The 12,579-nt window shown below is 44.8% G+C and overlaps 1 protein-coding gene across 1 annotated transcript; it reads left to right on the top strand.

Annotated features, from left to right (window-relative positions):
- The first annotated feature begins 844 nt into the window (after positions 1-844).
- On the top strand, positions 845-10,645 carry NEXMIF (neurite extension and migration factor). The gene is made up of 2 exons (XM_027839378.1): positions 845-927; positions 6,288-10,645. The coding sequence occupies exons 1-2, from the start codon at positions 852-854 to the stop codon at positions 10,643-10,645; spliced, it is 4,434 nt and encodes a 1,477-aa protein (XP_027695179.1). The 5' UTR covers positions 845-851.
- Positions 10,646-12,579: the final 1,934 nt, after the last annotated feature.

Below are 12,579 nucleotides of genomic sequence, written 5' to 3'. Positions count from 1 at the left end.
TGTTGAGGTTGAATTCATTTAATTGAGCCTCTGACCCGTCTGAATCCGGATAGAGATTGAACAAGCACATGTAAGGCCACTCTGTTTTATCCCCACGGTCCTTTGAACTGATTAATTCTCCCTCAGGAAAGACCTCCAACCAGTGCAGTTAAAAGGCTATCCTGGATCCTTCTTTCCCCTCCCTTCCTGATTAGGAGCCTGGTGAACCAGGAAGTTTCTGTTTCCCCAAGGTTAGGGTAAAGTCCTGACCATTAGAAACCATGGCTAAGAAACTCCCTCTCTCTAGAGCCCCGTCAGAGCTTGGGGTTGTCATTGATTAGGGCATAGTATCTCCCCAGGATTGAGCTTGCAGAATTAGATTCAGAGAGACAGGTTGAAGGATCGTACGATATTGTGGAAAGGCCAATGGACTGGACCTTTTGGGTCCTAGGCTCTGCCACTAACTCAGTGTGTGATCTTGGATAAGTCCCTTCCCCTCTCTGAACCTCCATTTCATAGAGAGGCTGTAAGGGAGGTAGAGGGAAAGCATTTTGTCAACTGTAACATGATAGAGGAGCTTGAGCCCTCGCCTAAGCTTGGGCAGGTTGCATCAGGCCCCAGAGTGTGTGAGGGAAGGACATTGAATCTCCAGCTTGATTTGATGTAGCCACTATGGTATCTGAAAGCACAGTGATAATGAGGCCCAATCTGGAGGACACCTGAATTCCAGGTTTTATATAGAACCTTTTGTTTTCTTTTCAGCTTTATGAGCTTCTTGCAGCCAATTTGAATGACTCTAATTACTTGTTTGGAAACATGCAGGTTGGACAGAAGCAGCAGGGTATGGATTGAAACAATAAAAGGTTAAATTGATGGATGACCAACAAGATAAGGAATCTGCCTCAGAGGACGGAGGAATCAGGCTGATTAATGGGATGAAAGAAAATGGTAAGAGAACCTTATGAACCACCCATCCTCATCACTCCCCAGACAAATTTTTTTTCACTTCTCACCTTTAAATTCTCATGGGGTTTTTTGTCATCATGCAATGCTGCAGAGCTGAGAGAGGGGATAGGCCAATATTGCTAATTGGACTAGAAGGCCAAGATGTCACTGACCAGAGGCAGCATGGATTTGTGAAAGGATTGTGAGAATTGGCTTTAGCAATTGGAGCTGGATTTGAATTCCAGCTTTGGTATTTACTAGTTGTGTGATCATGGGCAAGTCTTCTCTCTGAGCTTAAGTTTCCACAGCTGAAAAATAGAGGTAATAATACTGGCACTAATTTACTTTGTAAGCTTTAAAAACCTGTGTAAATGTGAGTAGTTGTTAGGCTGATGGTGTCAATCCTGCCCTGTAACTTCTTTTTCTCCAAATTCATAGAGCTTCTAGGTCCATCTTGGTAGTACTCTGCTCTTGATGAAAAATTTCCCAAGCAGAGAGAAACATGGGTAAATTTACATTTAATTTGTAGATAATCCCATGACTTGTACGCTTATCTTTAGGCAACTTTCAAATAAAGGTTTATTATGGTTCCTCTAAAGGGTATTCATTGGTCCCAAATGAAGATAGTACCTTCTCACACACTTTCATTGATCCATATCACTCTTCTACTTATTATCGGTGTGATCTTAGGCAAATTACTTGCCTAAATGGACTAGATGTGCTCTAAAATTCCTTCTGACTTAAAAAAAAACCAAGCCACTTATGTGGTTGTCTGATCTCTTATGTGCTGCTTCCCAACCTATTTGTGCATCCCCAGTTTCTTGGAGAAGCAGAGGATATGTGACCAACTGCTGAATTTCCTCATTAAGCTTCCTATTGACATAATTTGCCCACCCCATTGGTAGGGTTCAGCTCAATTTTCTTTTATTCACTGTCCTATAGTCCTTAGCAGTTACATCTCAGAAGATATAGAGAAAGGTGTGCCACAAGGGGAAGAAACACATATTTGGATCACCCCATCAATTCTGGCATGTGATCCATGCAGACAGTCTGACTCAGTAATTGGAGTGGGAGGTAGGAGGAAAATTTGTAATGTATCAGAAGATCTCCTGATGGTCCTGCCCTTTGCTAATTTACTCTATACTCTAGTCAAACAGAATTGATAGCCACCTTGTCAATGGGGATAATTTTTTTCCTTGAGGATTTGGTGCAGTTGCTGGGAAATATGTTTCAGTCAGCAAAGCAAGTTTGCAGCGTTGGTTTTGTTTGCAAAACAAACCAATGTGTTGACCATGTATCATAGTACATACCACATTACACACTGGTAATCCACCACCTCACTGCTAAGAGGAGGGCAGCAGTCTGGAGTCAAAATTAATTGTTGCTTTGATATGTGTTTTGGTATTTTTAGTGTCATTTTCCTTTGTTCTTGAGACAATATTGTGATGTTAATGTATATCATCCTCTTAGTTCTTATTTTACTCTGCATCAATTCATACAAGTCTTCTCAAGTTTCTCTGAGTTCTTCATAGTGGTTGTTTCTTATAGTACAATAATCTTCTGTTAAGTGCCGCAATTTGTTCAGCAGTAATCAATGGGCACTCATTTTGTTTTCAGTTTTTTTGCTACTACAAAAAGTGCTGCTATAGATCTTTTCATGTATATGGAACATTTCCCTCTGTCTTTAATCTCCCTAGGCTCTGGGAGACTGGTTTTGTTTTCTCTTTTGCACAAGAGAGGCCCAAATAGGTTTAGTGATTTGCCTAAGGTCACATAAGTCAAGTCTCTTGACTCCCAATTCACTAGTCTACTTACTCCACCTATTGAATTGTCTAGGCATGATTTTAATTCAAAGATACATAGACCTATATGGACTTTAGAAACCATATAGTCTCACTTCCTTGTTTTATAGATGAGGGATCTAAGGCCTAGAAGAGGTCAAGATCATAGCCAGTAAGTGGCAAAATCACCCCTTTCCCTCCGTTCACCTGTCATTACCTGGGATACTCTCTTAACTCCTCTGCATTTATTCAAATCTTCCATAACCTTCAGGGACTATTTCAAGTCCTACTCCAGTTCATTTCACTGAACATGTATATGCAAGGCTCAATGCTGGATGTTGGCGATTCAAAGATAGATATGAAATAGATCCTGTTCTCAAGGAACTTATGGTCTAATTGGGAGGGCAAGTACACAGATAACTCTGATGCAAGGGTGAGTCTGATAAGTGCAAAGGAAAAGTACAGGCAAAGTGTTATTTGAGAGATCTAGGGGGGCAGGGAAGGTTGTATGAGGAAGCTAATTTCTGAATTGGGCCTCGAAGAGAGGAAAAGACTTCAGGAGTCAGAGAAATGATCTAGGAGAGACAAGATGAGCAAAGGCAAAGAAACAGGAGAGGGCATGGAGAGAACAGAGGCTAGCAAGTAGCCCAGTTTGCCTAGAATATATAATACACTAAGTAGAGCAGTCTAAGATAAGTCTAGACATGTAAATTAGAGCCAAATTATGGAGGTCATTTGTACTGGCCGCACGCCGACCTTCTGCCAGCCGTGCGCCAGTGCCCACTCCTTCTATAAGGAGTACACTACCAGAGTCTTACCCACACCCGGGTCTTCGGTACTCAGCCGGATCACCACACAGAGACGAGCCATCGGGAGGCGCCAACACCAGAGCTTTATTCAGAGGCCAACACAGCAAGCCATCATAGCAAGCCCAAGCAGCAAGGCCAGAGCAACAGGGCAGGAGCCAGGGGAGAGCGCACGTGTGATCTGACCATGCTTGTTCCTAAGTACCTACTTAGCCCCTCCTCCCCAGCCCGCTTACTAGCCAATGATTGTAGGGTCAGATACCGGAAGGGGCTGTCTGAGTTTAGCACACCAAGGGGGAGGGAGTGACGTAGGAAGCCAGGATTGGATACAGGAAGGAGGCATCTGGGATTGACGCATAGACAAGAGTACGTGACCTAGGAAGTCAGGCTCAGACACTGGGAGGAGGGGTCTGGGTCAGTGCTGCACAAAGGGACCCAGGAAGTCAGGAAGGTCACAAGAGGCATCTGGGGATGATGTTGCATATAGGGAGGGGACTAAGCAGAGGGAACTCAGTCCTCTGCTATCCCACTCCCACGTGGCACCGCCCCTTGCCTCAGGAGCTCAAGCTCAGCTACTTCCTTGTACCCAGCTTATCTCACAAAGCATTGCCCAAATTGCCCCAGGGCTTCTCCGTATCCAGCCCATCCCAGTACACACGACTCTGCCTACCACAGCCCCTGCCTCCACTTCCAAAATACCCAGATCCTACCCTACCCTTGCCACAGCGCCCAACCTGGTAGCTGCCAACATCAGACAGTCCCTCACAGTCATTGAATGCTAAAAATCAGAGTTTACAACAGAGAGCCACTAAATGTTTTTGAGAAGTGCCTTAGGGACATAGCAGAGGCAGTGACTTACCCCGGGTCAATAGCTAGGTGGCAGAGCAAATACTCAAACTTGGTCTTCTGACTCTAAATCTATTCATTTTCCCACCATTCACAGCTATCATTTTTCGTACTTTTCTTTTACTCATAATTGCCATCAATAGATGGCAAAATATTAAGTCAAGGACCAATACATGTTTATTCATAAAGACAGGTACAGGGATTGGACCTGTGATTTCACTGGTATGAGGAACACCTGGATGAGGCAAACCCTTCTCCCCTACCAACGAGGGGCAGCACTTGCTCAGCAACTTCTAATCTTAAAGAGCAAAGTGAAGTGACTTGTCCTGAGCCACAGGGACTCTGTGTCTGAAGCAAGACTTGAACCCCAGGGCTTCATGCTTAGCTCTCTAGCCATTCCTCTGACTCTAATAAAAGAGGCCAAATGCAGTTTTTGGATTTTTCTCCAACTGTAATTCTATCTTGCTTCTTAGAGGGATAAAAAGCATTGAAGAAGTCAGGCTGGACAAGTCATTCAGGGGTCATTCAGCCTTGTCCCCTGCCTCCTCAAACCATCCTGGATAGAAGGGATATTGATTGTTCTTCCAAACTCCAGTGATGGCAGTTGTCCAGAATGGCCAGATTGGACTACTCTTTGTCCCCCATTCTTATTCAGATGGAATGTGAACTCCTGTAGGGGTGGATCCAAACTTCACAGAACAAATCCCCTTAATGAAAGGATTTGTTCTGTACAACTTGGACTCAGTCAAAAGGCCGCACCCAAGGACCTAGAAGGCCACATGTGGCCTGGAGGCTGCGGGTTACCCACCCCTGTTAGAGGGAAGGAACTGTTTTATCATTGGCTTTGTATCCCTAGCACCAAGTACAAGACACTTAATATCTATTGAACTTGTCATATTGAACTGAATGACTGCTTTTCAGTCACCTATTTAATACTTGACAATCTAGAACAAATTTGGTTGCATGCTATGCCATGAGGTGGTAGCACCTGAACTGGGTCATGAAGGAAGGGAGGGATTTCAACACATTAGGAGTTCATATTTTATTAAGTAGGTAATGGGGAACCATTTAAGGTTGTTGAGCTAGGAAGTGACATGATCCATGACATTAAGAAGATTCTTTTGGCAAGTGTGTAGAAGATAGATTAGAGAGGGGAGGGACTGGAGTAAGGGAGACCAGTCAAGAGGCCATTATAATAGTCCAGGGGAAAGATAGCAAGGGACTGAACTAGAATGGTTGCAGTAGGAATAGAAAGAAGAGGACACAGGTTAGAGATACTACAGAGATAAATTCAACATGACTTGGCCACTATGGGGCAGGGGAGACAGAGAGAATGTGAATATCAAAGATGGCTCTGTGGTCAGGAGCCTAGGAAATTGTGAGGGTGGTGGTGTACTCAACTGAAGTAGAGAAGTTTTAAGGGGAGTGGGAGAGAATGGTTAAGGGCAAAAGATGATGATTTACATTACTGGACATGTTAAAATTGAGGTGCTGGTGTGACATGCAGGTAGTGATGTCCACCAAGCATTTGGAAAAATGCACTAGCCTCATACCATAGGAGTGAAGTTATGGGACAGAGGCTCACATTTCAAAAGAACAAGGAAGCCCATCTGACTCTCCCTGTCCTGAAATTCTGGCCGTGTAATTGTTCAAGAAGATCTAGCTGCCCCTAGAAGAAAATGAAGCTGAGCTTCAACGAGGGCTATATTTTACTATTGGAGTTTTCAAAGCTAATTGGAATGGCTGTTCTCTAGGACTCTGGTTTCTGCTTTGAGGGATAAAAAAGCTGAGAATGGCTGGATTTCTGTAGGTCAAGGAATAGAAAAGTAGATAACCTACTAGAGGGAAGAAAAGGAAACAAAAGGAGCTGAAATCATTAACTGTGTCTCTGTCTTCTTCTGTTTCTTTTCTCTTATTCCCCCTCTCCCAGGCTCAAATGACCAGGATCTGATGGTGAAACTGGCAGCGACGACATTGCAGACCCTGACCCTGACACCCAAAGAGACTCTGGCATCTACCCGGGGCCTTCTGCCTCTAACCTCTAAGAAGCCCTGCCTACCAAGTCCTCCATCTCCCCTGAGACTGACCGATGCACCTGAACATTCTTCTAATGACTCTTCTGTGCATGCCATTGCCCTTACATCTAGTGTAGCCAAGGGCCTGAACACATGGTCACTGCCGGGGGACTGTGAGAGAGCTCCACTCACCATCATGGAACCTGGAGGCATGTCGGCCCTTACTGGTGACTGCCTTATGCAGCCAAGTCGGACTTGCTTGGGCTGCTTCATTGAGTCCAAGGATGGAATCGATGCAGAGCCAGGTATCAGCTTGAAAGCAGGTGATATAAATAGGGATTTTGACACCTGTTCAGTCTCTGATATTGGGATTCATTGTATGAACACAGGAGAAACCATGAGATATGGGGATGAGCTGCTTTCTGACCAGCTCCTAAGCTTCCCTCTGCATAAATCTAGGGCAGGAGACAAAAGAGACACAGAGAAATCTGACAGTGACTCAGAGGACCCTACTCAGAAAAATTATTATGAGGGATTGCTATTGGATAAATGCAATGGTGAGGAAACTCTGCTTTCAAATTCTAATCAGGAATGGGGCTACTTTGAATCTTTCATTAGTGAGAGCAAGATTGAGCTCCTTGACCTCTGCTCAAAAAATGAGCTGTCAGTCAACCTATTTTCAGAGGAGGATGTAGACAACTATATGTTTGACGATGACGACTCAACTCTGGGCAGTGATGTCTGCTCCCTGAAGATCCGATATGAATCCTTCCAGGACAACGTAAGAGACAAGACCAATGTCCTGCAAGATGATGCCCAGTTCAACTTTTTCCCCAGTGTTTTCACCAGCTGCTCCAAGCGGGATACTAAAGGTGGGGGCCTGAAGCGGAGTGGAGATACCTCCCAGTTCAAAGTCCCTGCAGAGAGCATGATCTGGGGGGAGGAGGATGAGGAAGAAGAGGAGAGGAAAAGGAGAGACCAGGAAGCTGGAGGCCAGGAGAACAAGGGGGTAGAGGAAGAAGAAAAGGAGTTGGGAGGGGTATCCGCCTTAAGTAAACCATGCAAAGGGACCGATGTGGTCAAGTATGTGAATTCCAAGCGGAATCCCTTTCTTGACTCTGCCAACTCTGCAGAGGACTCTGGGGAGTTCAGTGATGACAGCTCTTGCACTGAATCCTCTTACGATGCCTTGAAGGAGATTAAGGATTGTAGCCGCTATCTTACCCGTGATTCTCATTCTGGCTCCTCTTCTTCCTCCACCACCATCCAGCAGAACTATGGACTGAGGGCTAAAAGGAAAGTCCGGTACAGTGAAGACTACCTGTATGATGTTGATTCCATAGAAAGTGAGAGGATGTGTGAGAAGAAGGAGTGGCAGCCAGATGGGCAGAAGGAGGAAGATGATGATGAGTGGTGCCCCAAGAAGAGGCGGAAAGTACCCCGCAAGGAGCCTCCAGTCATTATCAAATATATTATTATCAATCGGTTCAAGGGTGAGAAGCACATGCTGGTGAAGCTGAGTAAGGTGGATGCCAGTGAGATGACAGTAACATTGAGTGAGGACCTGCTCCACAAGTATGCCAGGCTGGCCCCACTGAAGGGCTTCTGGCAAGAGAAACAGCAGAATCTCCTTGATTCCCTTAGATCCACTCTCTGCCACAAGCAAAGTTTCCACCTGAATGGCCTCGAGGCCCCATTCCCACCTCCTCCTCGGAAAAGAAAGTGCAAACTGGCTAACCGGCACAGGATCCAGAGAATCCAAGCCATTGAACAGTCGACGAACAAACAGGGCTGCTTCTCCTGTGATCAGAAGCAAGCCAGTGGCAGCAAAGAAGATGCAAGCCCGAAAGGCGCACCTCATACGGGGGCTAGAGCTACCTCCAGCTGTGCCAGTGAATTGCATTTAAATGACATGTCTGGTCCTGACTCAGTGAAGAGCCGATCACAAGACCGAGAGTTCCGGAAAGGGCCAGAGAGGAAAGTGCTCCACAGAATCAAATATAAAAGTGAAGCGAGGTTAAAATGCAAGAAGAACAAAGCTGTGCAAGAAAGCAGTAAGGCAGCCACTCATCCAGCCCTAGAAGGCCAAGAAGCAGGCTCTAGTCTCAAGAATGAGAACATTCGTAGAGCCCCAGATAGCTCCCATCGATCTGATTGTCGGGAAGATAACACTGCTAAAAATTCTCTCTTCTTACCAGCCACCTGCTCGCCTGACACGCCTCTGCCATCTGCTAATATTGCCACCAATGTACCGGTTATCCCTGGAGGGTATCTGCAGACATTGTTAGATGCATCAGATTTATCAAATGCTACTGCCATCTCCTACTTCACCCACCATCCCCCTGGACAGCATTCTGTTGCCCTTGCCCAACCAGAAAAAGCATTCACATCTCTCCAAACTGGACAGACCTGTGTGCTCTCCCCACCTTCTGAGTCTGAGCTGCAGCACTCACCCCATCCCCTCAAAATGGATGCAAGTTCCTTTGGAAGTGTGTGGCCCAACAAAGCTATGACTAGCCCTCAGGATTTTGTGGCTGATGCCCCAGGAGAGGCAAGTGGGGCCCTCTCAGGCAAGTTTGGTGGCTCTGAAGCAATTTCAGCAGGGGATAACCTCTCTGCTACTATGTATAGCTCAATGGGGAGCAGCAAGCACCCATACCCCACTAAATACATGCAGGACAACCAGCTGCCACCCGATGATGCCTATCAGCCATGCCATTTCAATAATGCAGAGGGCTGCTTTCCTTTCCATCGGGGCACGCTCAACACAGACAATGGCCGGCTCATTAGCTTTGATTCTGTGGGCTCGCTGTCAGTCAGCTCAAGCAATTACAGCTCCTTGAGCTTGAAGTCTTGTGAGAAGGAGGGTGACGAGGATATCAATGATGACTTCTTAGCTCACTGCAGCCCCAAGCTGGTTATCCAGCAGAGCATTGATGAGATCACCCCCCTCAAGGAGTCCACTGACCTCCTGGACATCTCTAACTTCACACCAGACAAGTTCCGCCATTCATCTCTCTCCGAGATGTCCCCACCAGACACCCCTAGCCTTTCCCCACAAATCACAGGCTCAGAGAATAGCAAAACACTAGGGGTGCTTAAGGTGTTCCCAGAGGGCACCCCAGGCCCTTTGGGCAATGGAGAGAAGGTCAAGTGGGATTGTGGCAGCCTTCCACACCAAGATGAGACAGGTGATGGATTTACTTTATGTAATCATCAGTTTCAGTTCCATATGTTCAATGATGAGGACTCTGTCGGCCTACTCCAAAAAAACCCTTGCCTGTCAACATTTAATGAGCCATCTGGTCAAATTAGCACCAGTAGCAAAGTGTCAAAATCGAAAAAGAAAAGTTCACCCAGCAAGAGTGGGGCTATAAACCAAAGCTCTTCCCCAAAAGGCACCAGGAAAAAGACTTCTAAAGCCAACAATAAAGGAATTGAAAAGTCACCCAGCAAAGCCTCCCGCCAGACCCCCAAGTCAACAAGGAAAGGAAAATATGCAGCAGCTATGGCTAATGGTGAGAAAACTCAAGTTGGCATCATCCGAGGATGTGGTCAGCTCAACAGTGCTGCCACAGGAAAGCTGCTGGCAGGGTGCGCACACCATGGCAGCTCCACAGCCCCTGTGAAGATGACAGGCCACAAGGAGTTCTCTGGGGAGTGGGCAATGGGGAAGGAAAGTGGCACAGGCTGGACTGATGTGGGCATGGGCAATGCCAACAGCCTCCTGGATGATGACCAGAGAGAATTTGAAGAACCTTCTAACATTTTGTCCAACATTGCTTCTGGTATGGCTGATGTGCAGAGATTCATGATGGCCTCCATGGAGCCCCTTTGGGGTCCAGTAAGCCATCATGGAGTTCCAAACATATACCGCTCCCCTGAGTCCAACAGCCTGAAGTTAAAAACCCTAAAAATCTTGGCTGGTACACCACAAGAGTCCAAGAAAAAGGCCAACAGTGGCTCACCGGGAGCCAGTAAGAACCACAGGTCGCCCAAGTGTTCGAGCAGAAGCAGTGGGAAAACAGTTGGAGGTGATCCTGGCCGGGCAAACACAGCAGGGTACAACACAGACATTCACTCTCCTTTCTTGGATAAAAACTATAGTAACCTGAGCACTTTAGGAAATAACGGACCAACACACAAAAAGTTATACCGTCACAAATCCAGCTCAAAAACCCTGAGGGATGAGAATTGTAAGGGAAAACGTCAGGAGCGGGACGCAGCCCTCAAGGACTCAGCTGGGACATCTACTTTCGAAAAACTGAGGTAATACTGTACCAAAATGGCTCAAATACACCCTTACCTTTCCTACTACCTGCTAAGCCTGCAGTCCCATATTTTTTCCTTCCTCAAAAACAAGTTTGCATGAAAGAGACCATCCCCTTTCCCCCTCTCACCTTTTACAAAATTAAAAAGGAAAAGAAAGGGAAAAAGGGCACCAGAAGTACTCATACTTGCAAGCTACCTAGAAAGAATGGAAAAAAAAAAAAAACAAAAAACAAACAAACAAAAAAAAAAAAACAAAAAACACAAAAAAAACCCCAAAAACAAACAAACAAAAAAGATTCTTTTTTCTTGACTCAGCTGGTGTTAAACACCAACAAGGCTCCTTTTTTTTCCCCCTCCAGTTTTGGCTTCAGTTTTTATTTTTTATTTTCTGAGGGGAAAAAACCCCACAGTAATCAGATGTGCTCTTCTTAATGATTTAGAAAAGGGAAAGACTTTGGGGGGAAACCACCTTTTGTAAAAAAATAAAAGTTTATGAACACACACAAAAGCCAAAATGGCTTCAATGGAAAAGATCTTTAGTTGGACATTTAAAAGCTCATCCCTCACTGAGCTGCATGTGGCCAAGTTGAGTGCTTTGTGGCCCCCTCTGCTGTTTATATCTTTGCCTGCATCCTTCAGCATCCACCACAGCCAAGTTAACATTAATAGATGATACTGTGGTGGGACATCCATGAAAGCTAACAATGATGGCATGAAAAGTTTGTTTTTCTGCAGGGAATTCAAACTATGGTCTTCTTAAAGCAGAAACAGCATTTTGAGGATTGCCCTGTGCTGGAAGACAAGACTTATTATTCTCTAAAAAAAACATTTGATGTTTGTTTTCTGTTTCTTTCAAAATCTGCCTTGTGGTATGTTGACATGTAAGTGCTGAAATTGAGTTTGACTTTGTGGGAATACTTCTTTAAACGCAAGCCCTAACCTGGGATTCTCTATGAAAAACTTTTAATGAGTCAGATAGTTGTACAGTAGTTGATGCACTATGGCCCAAAAGGAAAACAGCAACAACAGAAACACAAAATTATTGTGCCAAACTGATGAACAAGTGACTGGACTGGAAGCATTTTTCCTTCTTTCTCAGCATTGGGTTATGAGTGTTTGGGGAATTTAGCCCCTTTGATTTAACAAGAAACATTCCAGTGGTCTGCTATTAACCAACCCTACTTCCTTGGGTAACAGCTCTAGTTCTAGGGGAAAGCTGGGTTGTTCATTTACACCAATTTACCAAAACTTATGGACAAGGTTTAACAATGTGCCAAATTGACTGACCTCATTTTCACAAATGCACCCCCACAGTTTACAGCTCAAAAGGATTCTCTTACACACACACACACACACACACACACACAAACACAAACACGTATACACACACACACACACACATACACACACACACACACACTAAACTGCTAAACAAACACTAAAGTCCTGTGTAGAAACAGGACCAAATCGACAAGGCGATGAGACCTTTTTGTTCACTCTCCTTGCCGAAGAGTTGAGTTATATTAGAAGAATATAGAAAACACACCAGGTAAGTCCAGTATGGGAACTTGAGTGTACACATTTAAAGAACATTTTTTCAAGGAAATGAGACAGCTGCTTTGAAAGTTTCTGTTTTCTAAAAGCAAACTCTGTAGCTGGAGATTATTTAAAGTGCAAAGTTATATTGCTGATCCTTTGTATCTCCGTTTTATATCTTTTCTAAGAACCTGGGGAAAATTCTAAATATCGGCATCAAATCCATGTTGATGATGAACCAAGTGCGTTGATTGTTGCTTAAAACATTTCATCCTGGTTTGTGTCTTCTCTGGCTTCTATGTTCTTGGAGTATTTAATTTCCTAATGCTAATGTCATGTGACTTGTGTTTTGGATTTCATTGAGTATTTTAGTTTGATCATTTATTTCCCTTTGAGTTT

The sequence above is a fragment of the Vombatus ursinus genome, unplaced genomic scaffold (genome assembly GCF_900497805.2).
Source record: "Vombatus ursinus unplaced genomic scaffold, bare-nosed wombat genome assembly UNPS02004691.1, whole genome shotgun sequence".
Classification (NCBI taxonomy): Eukaryota; Metazoa; Chordata; class Mammalia; order Diprotodontia; family Vombatidae; genus Vombatus; species Vombatus ursinus.
The sequence above is the reverse complement of the archived record's forward strand: the minus strand, read 5'-3'. Positions and strand labels throughout refer to the sequence as shown.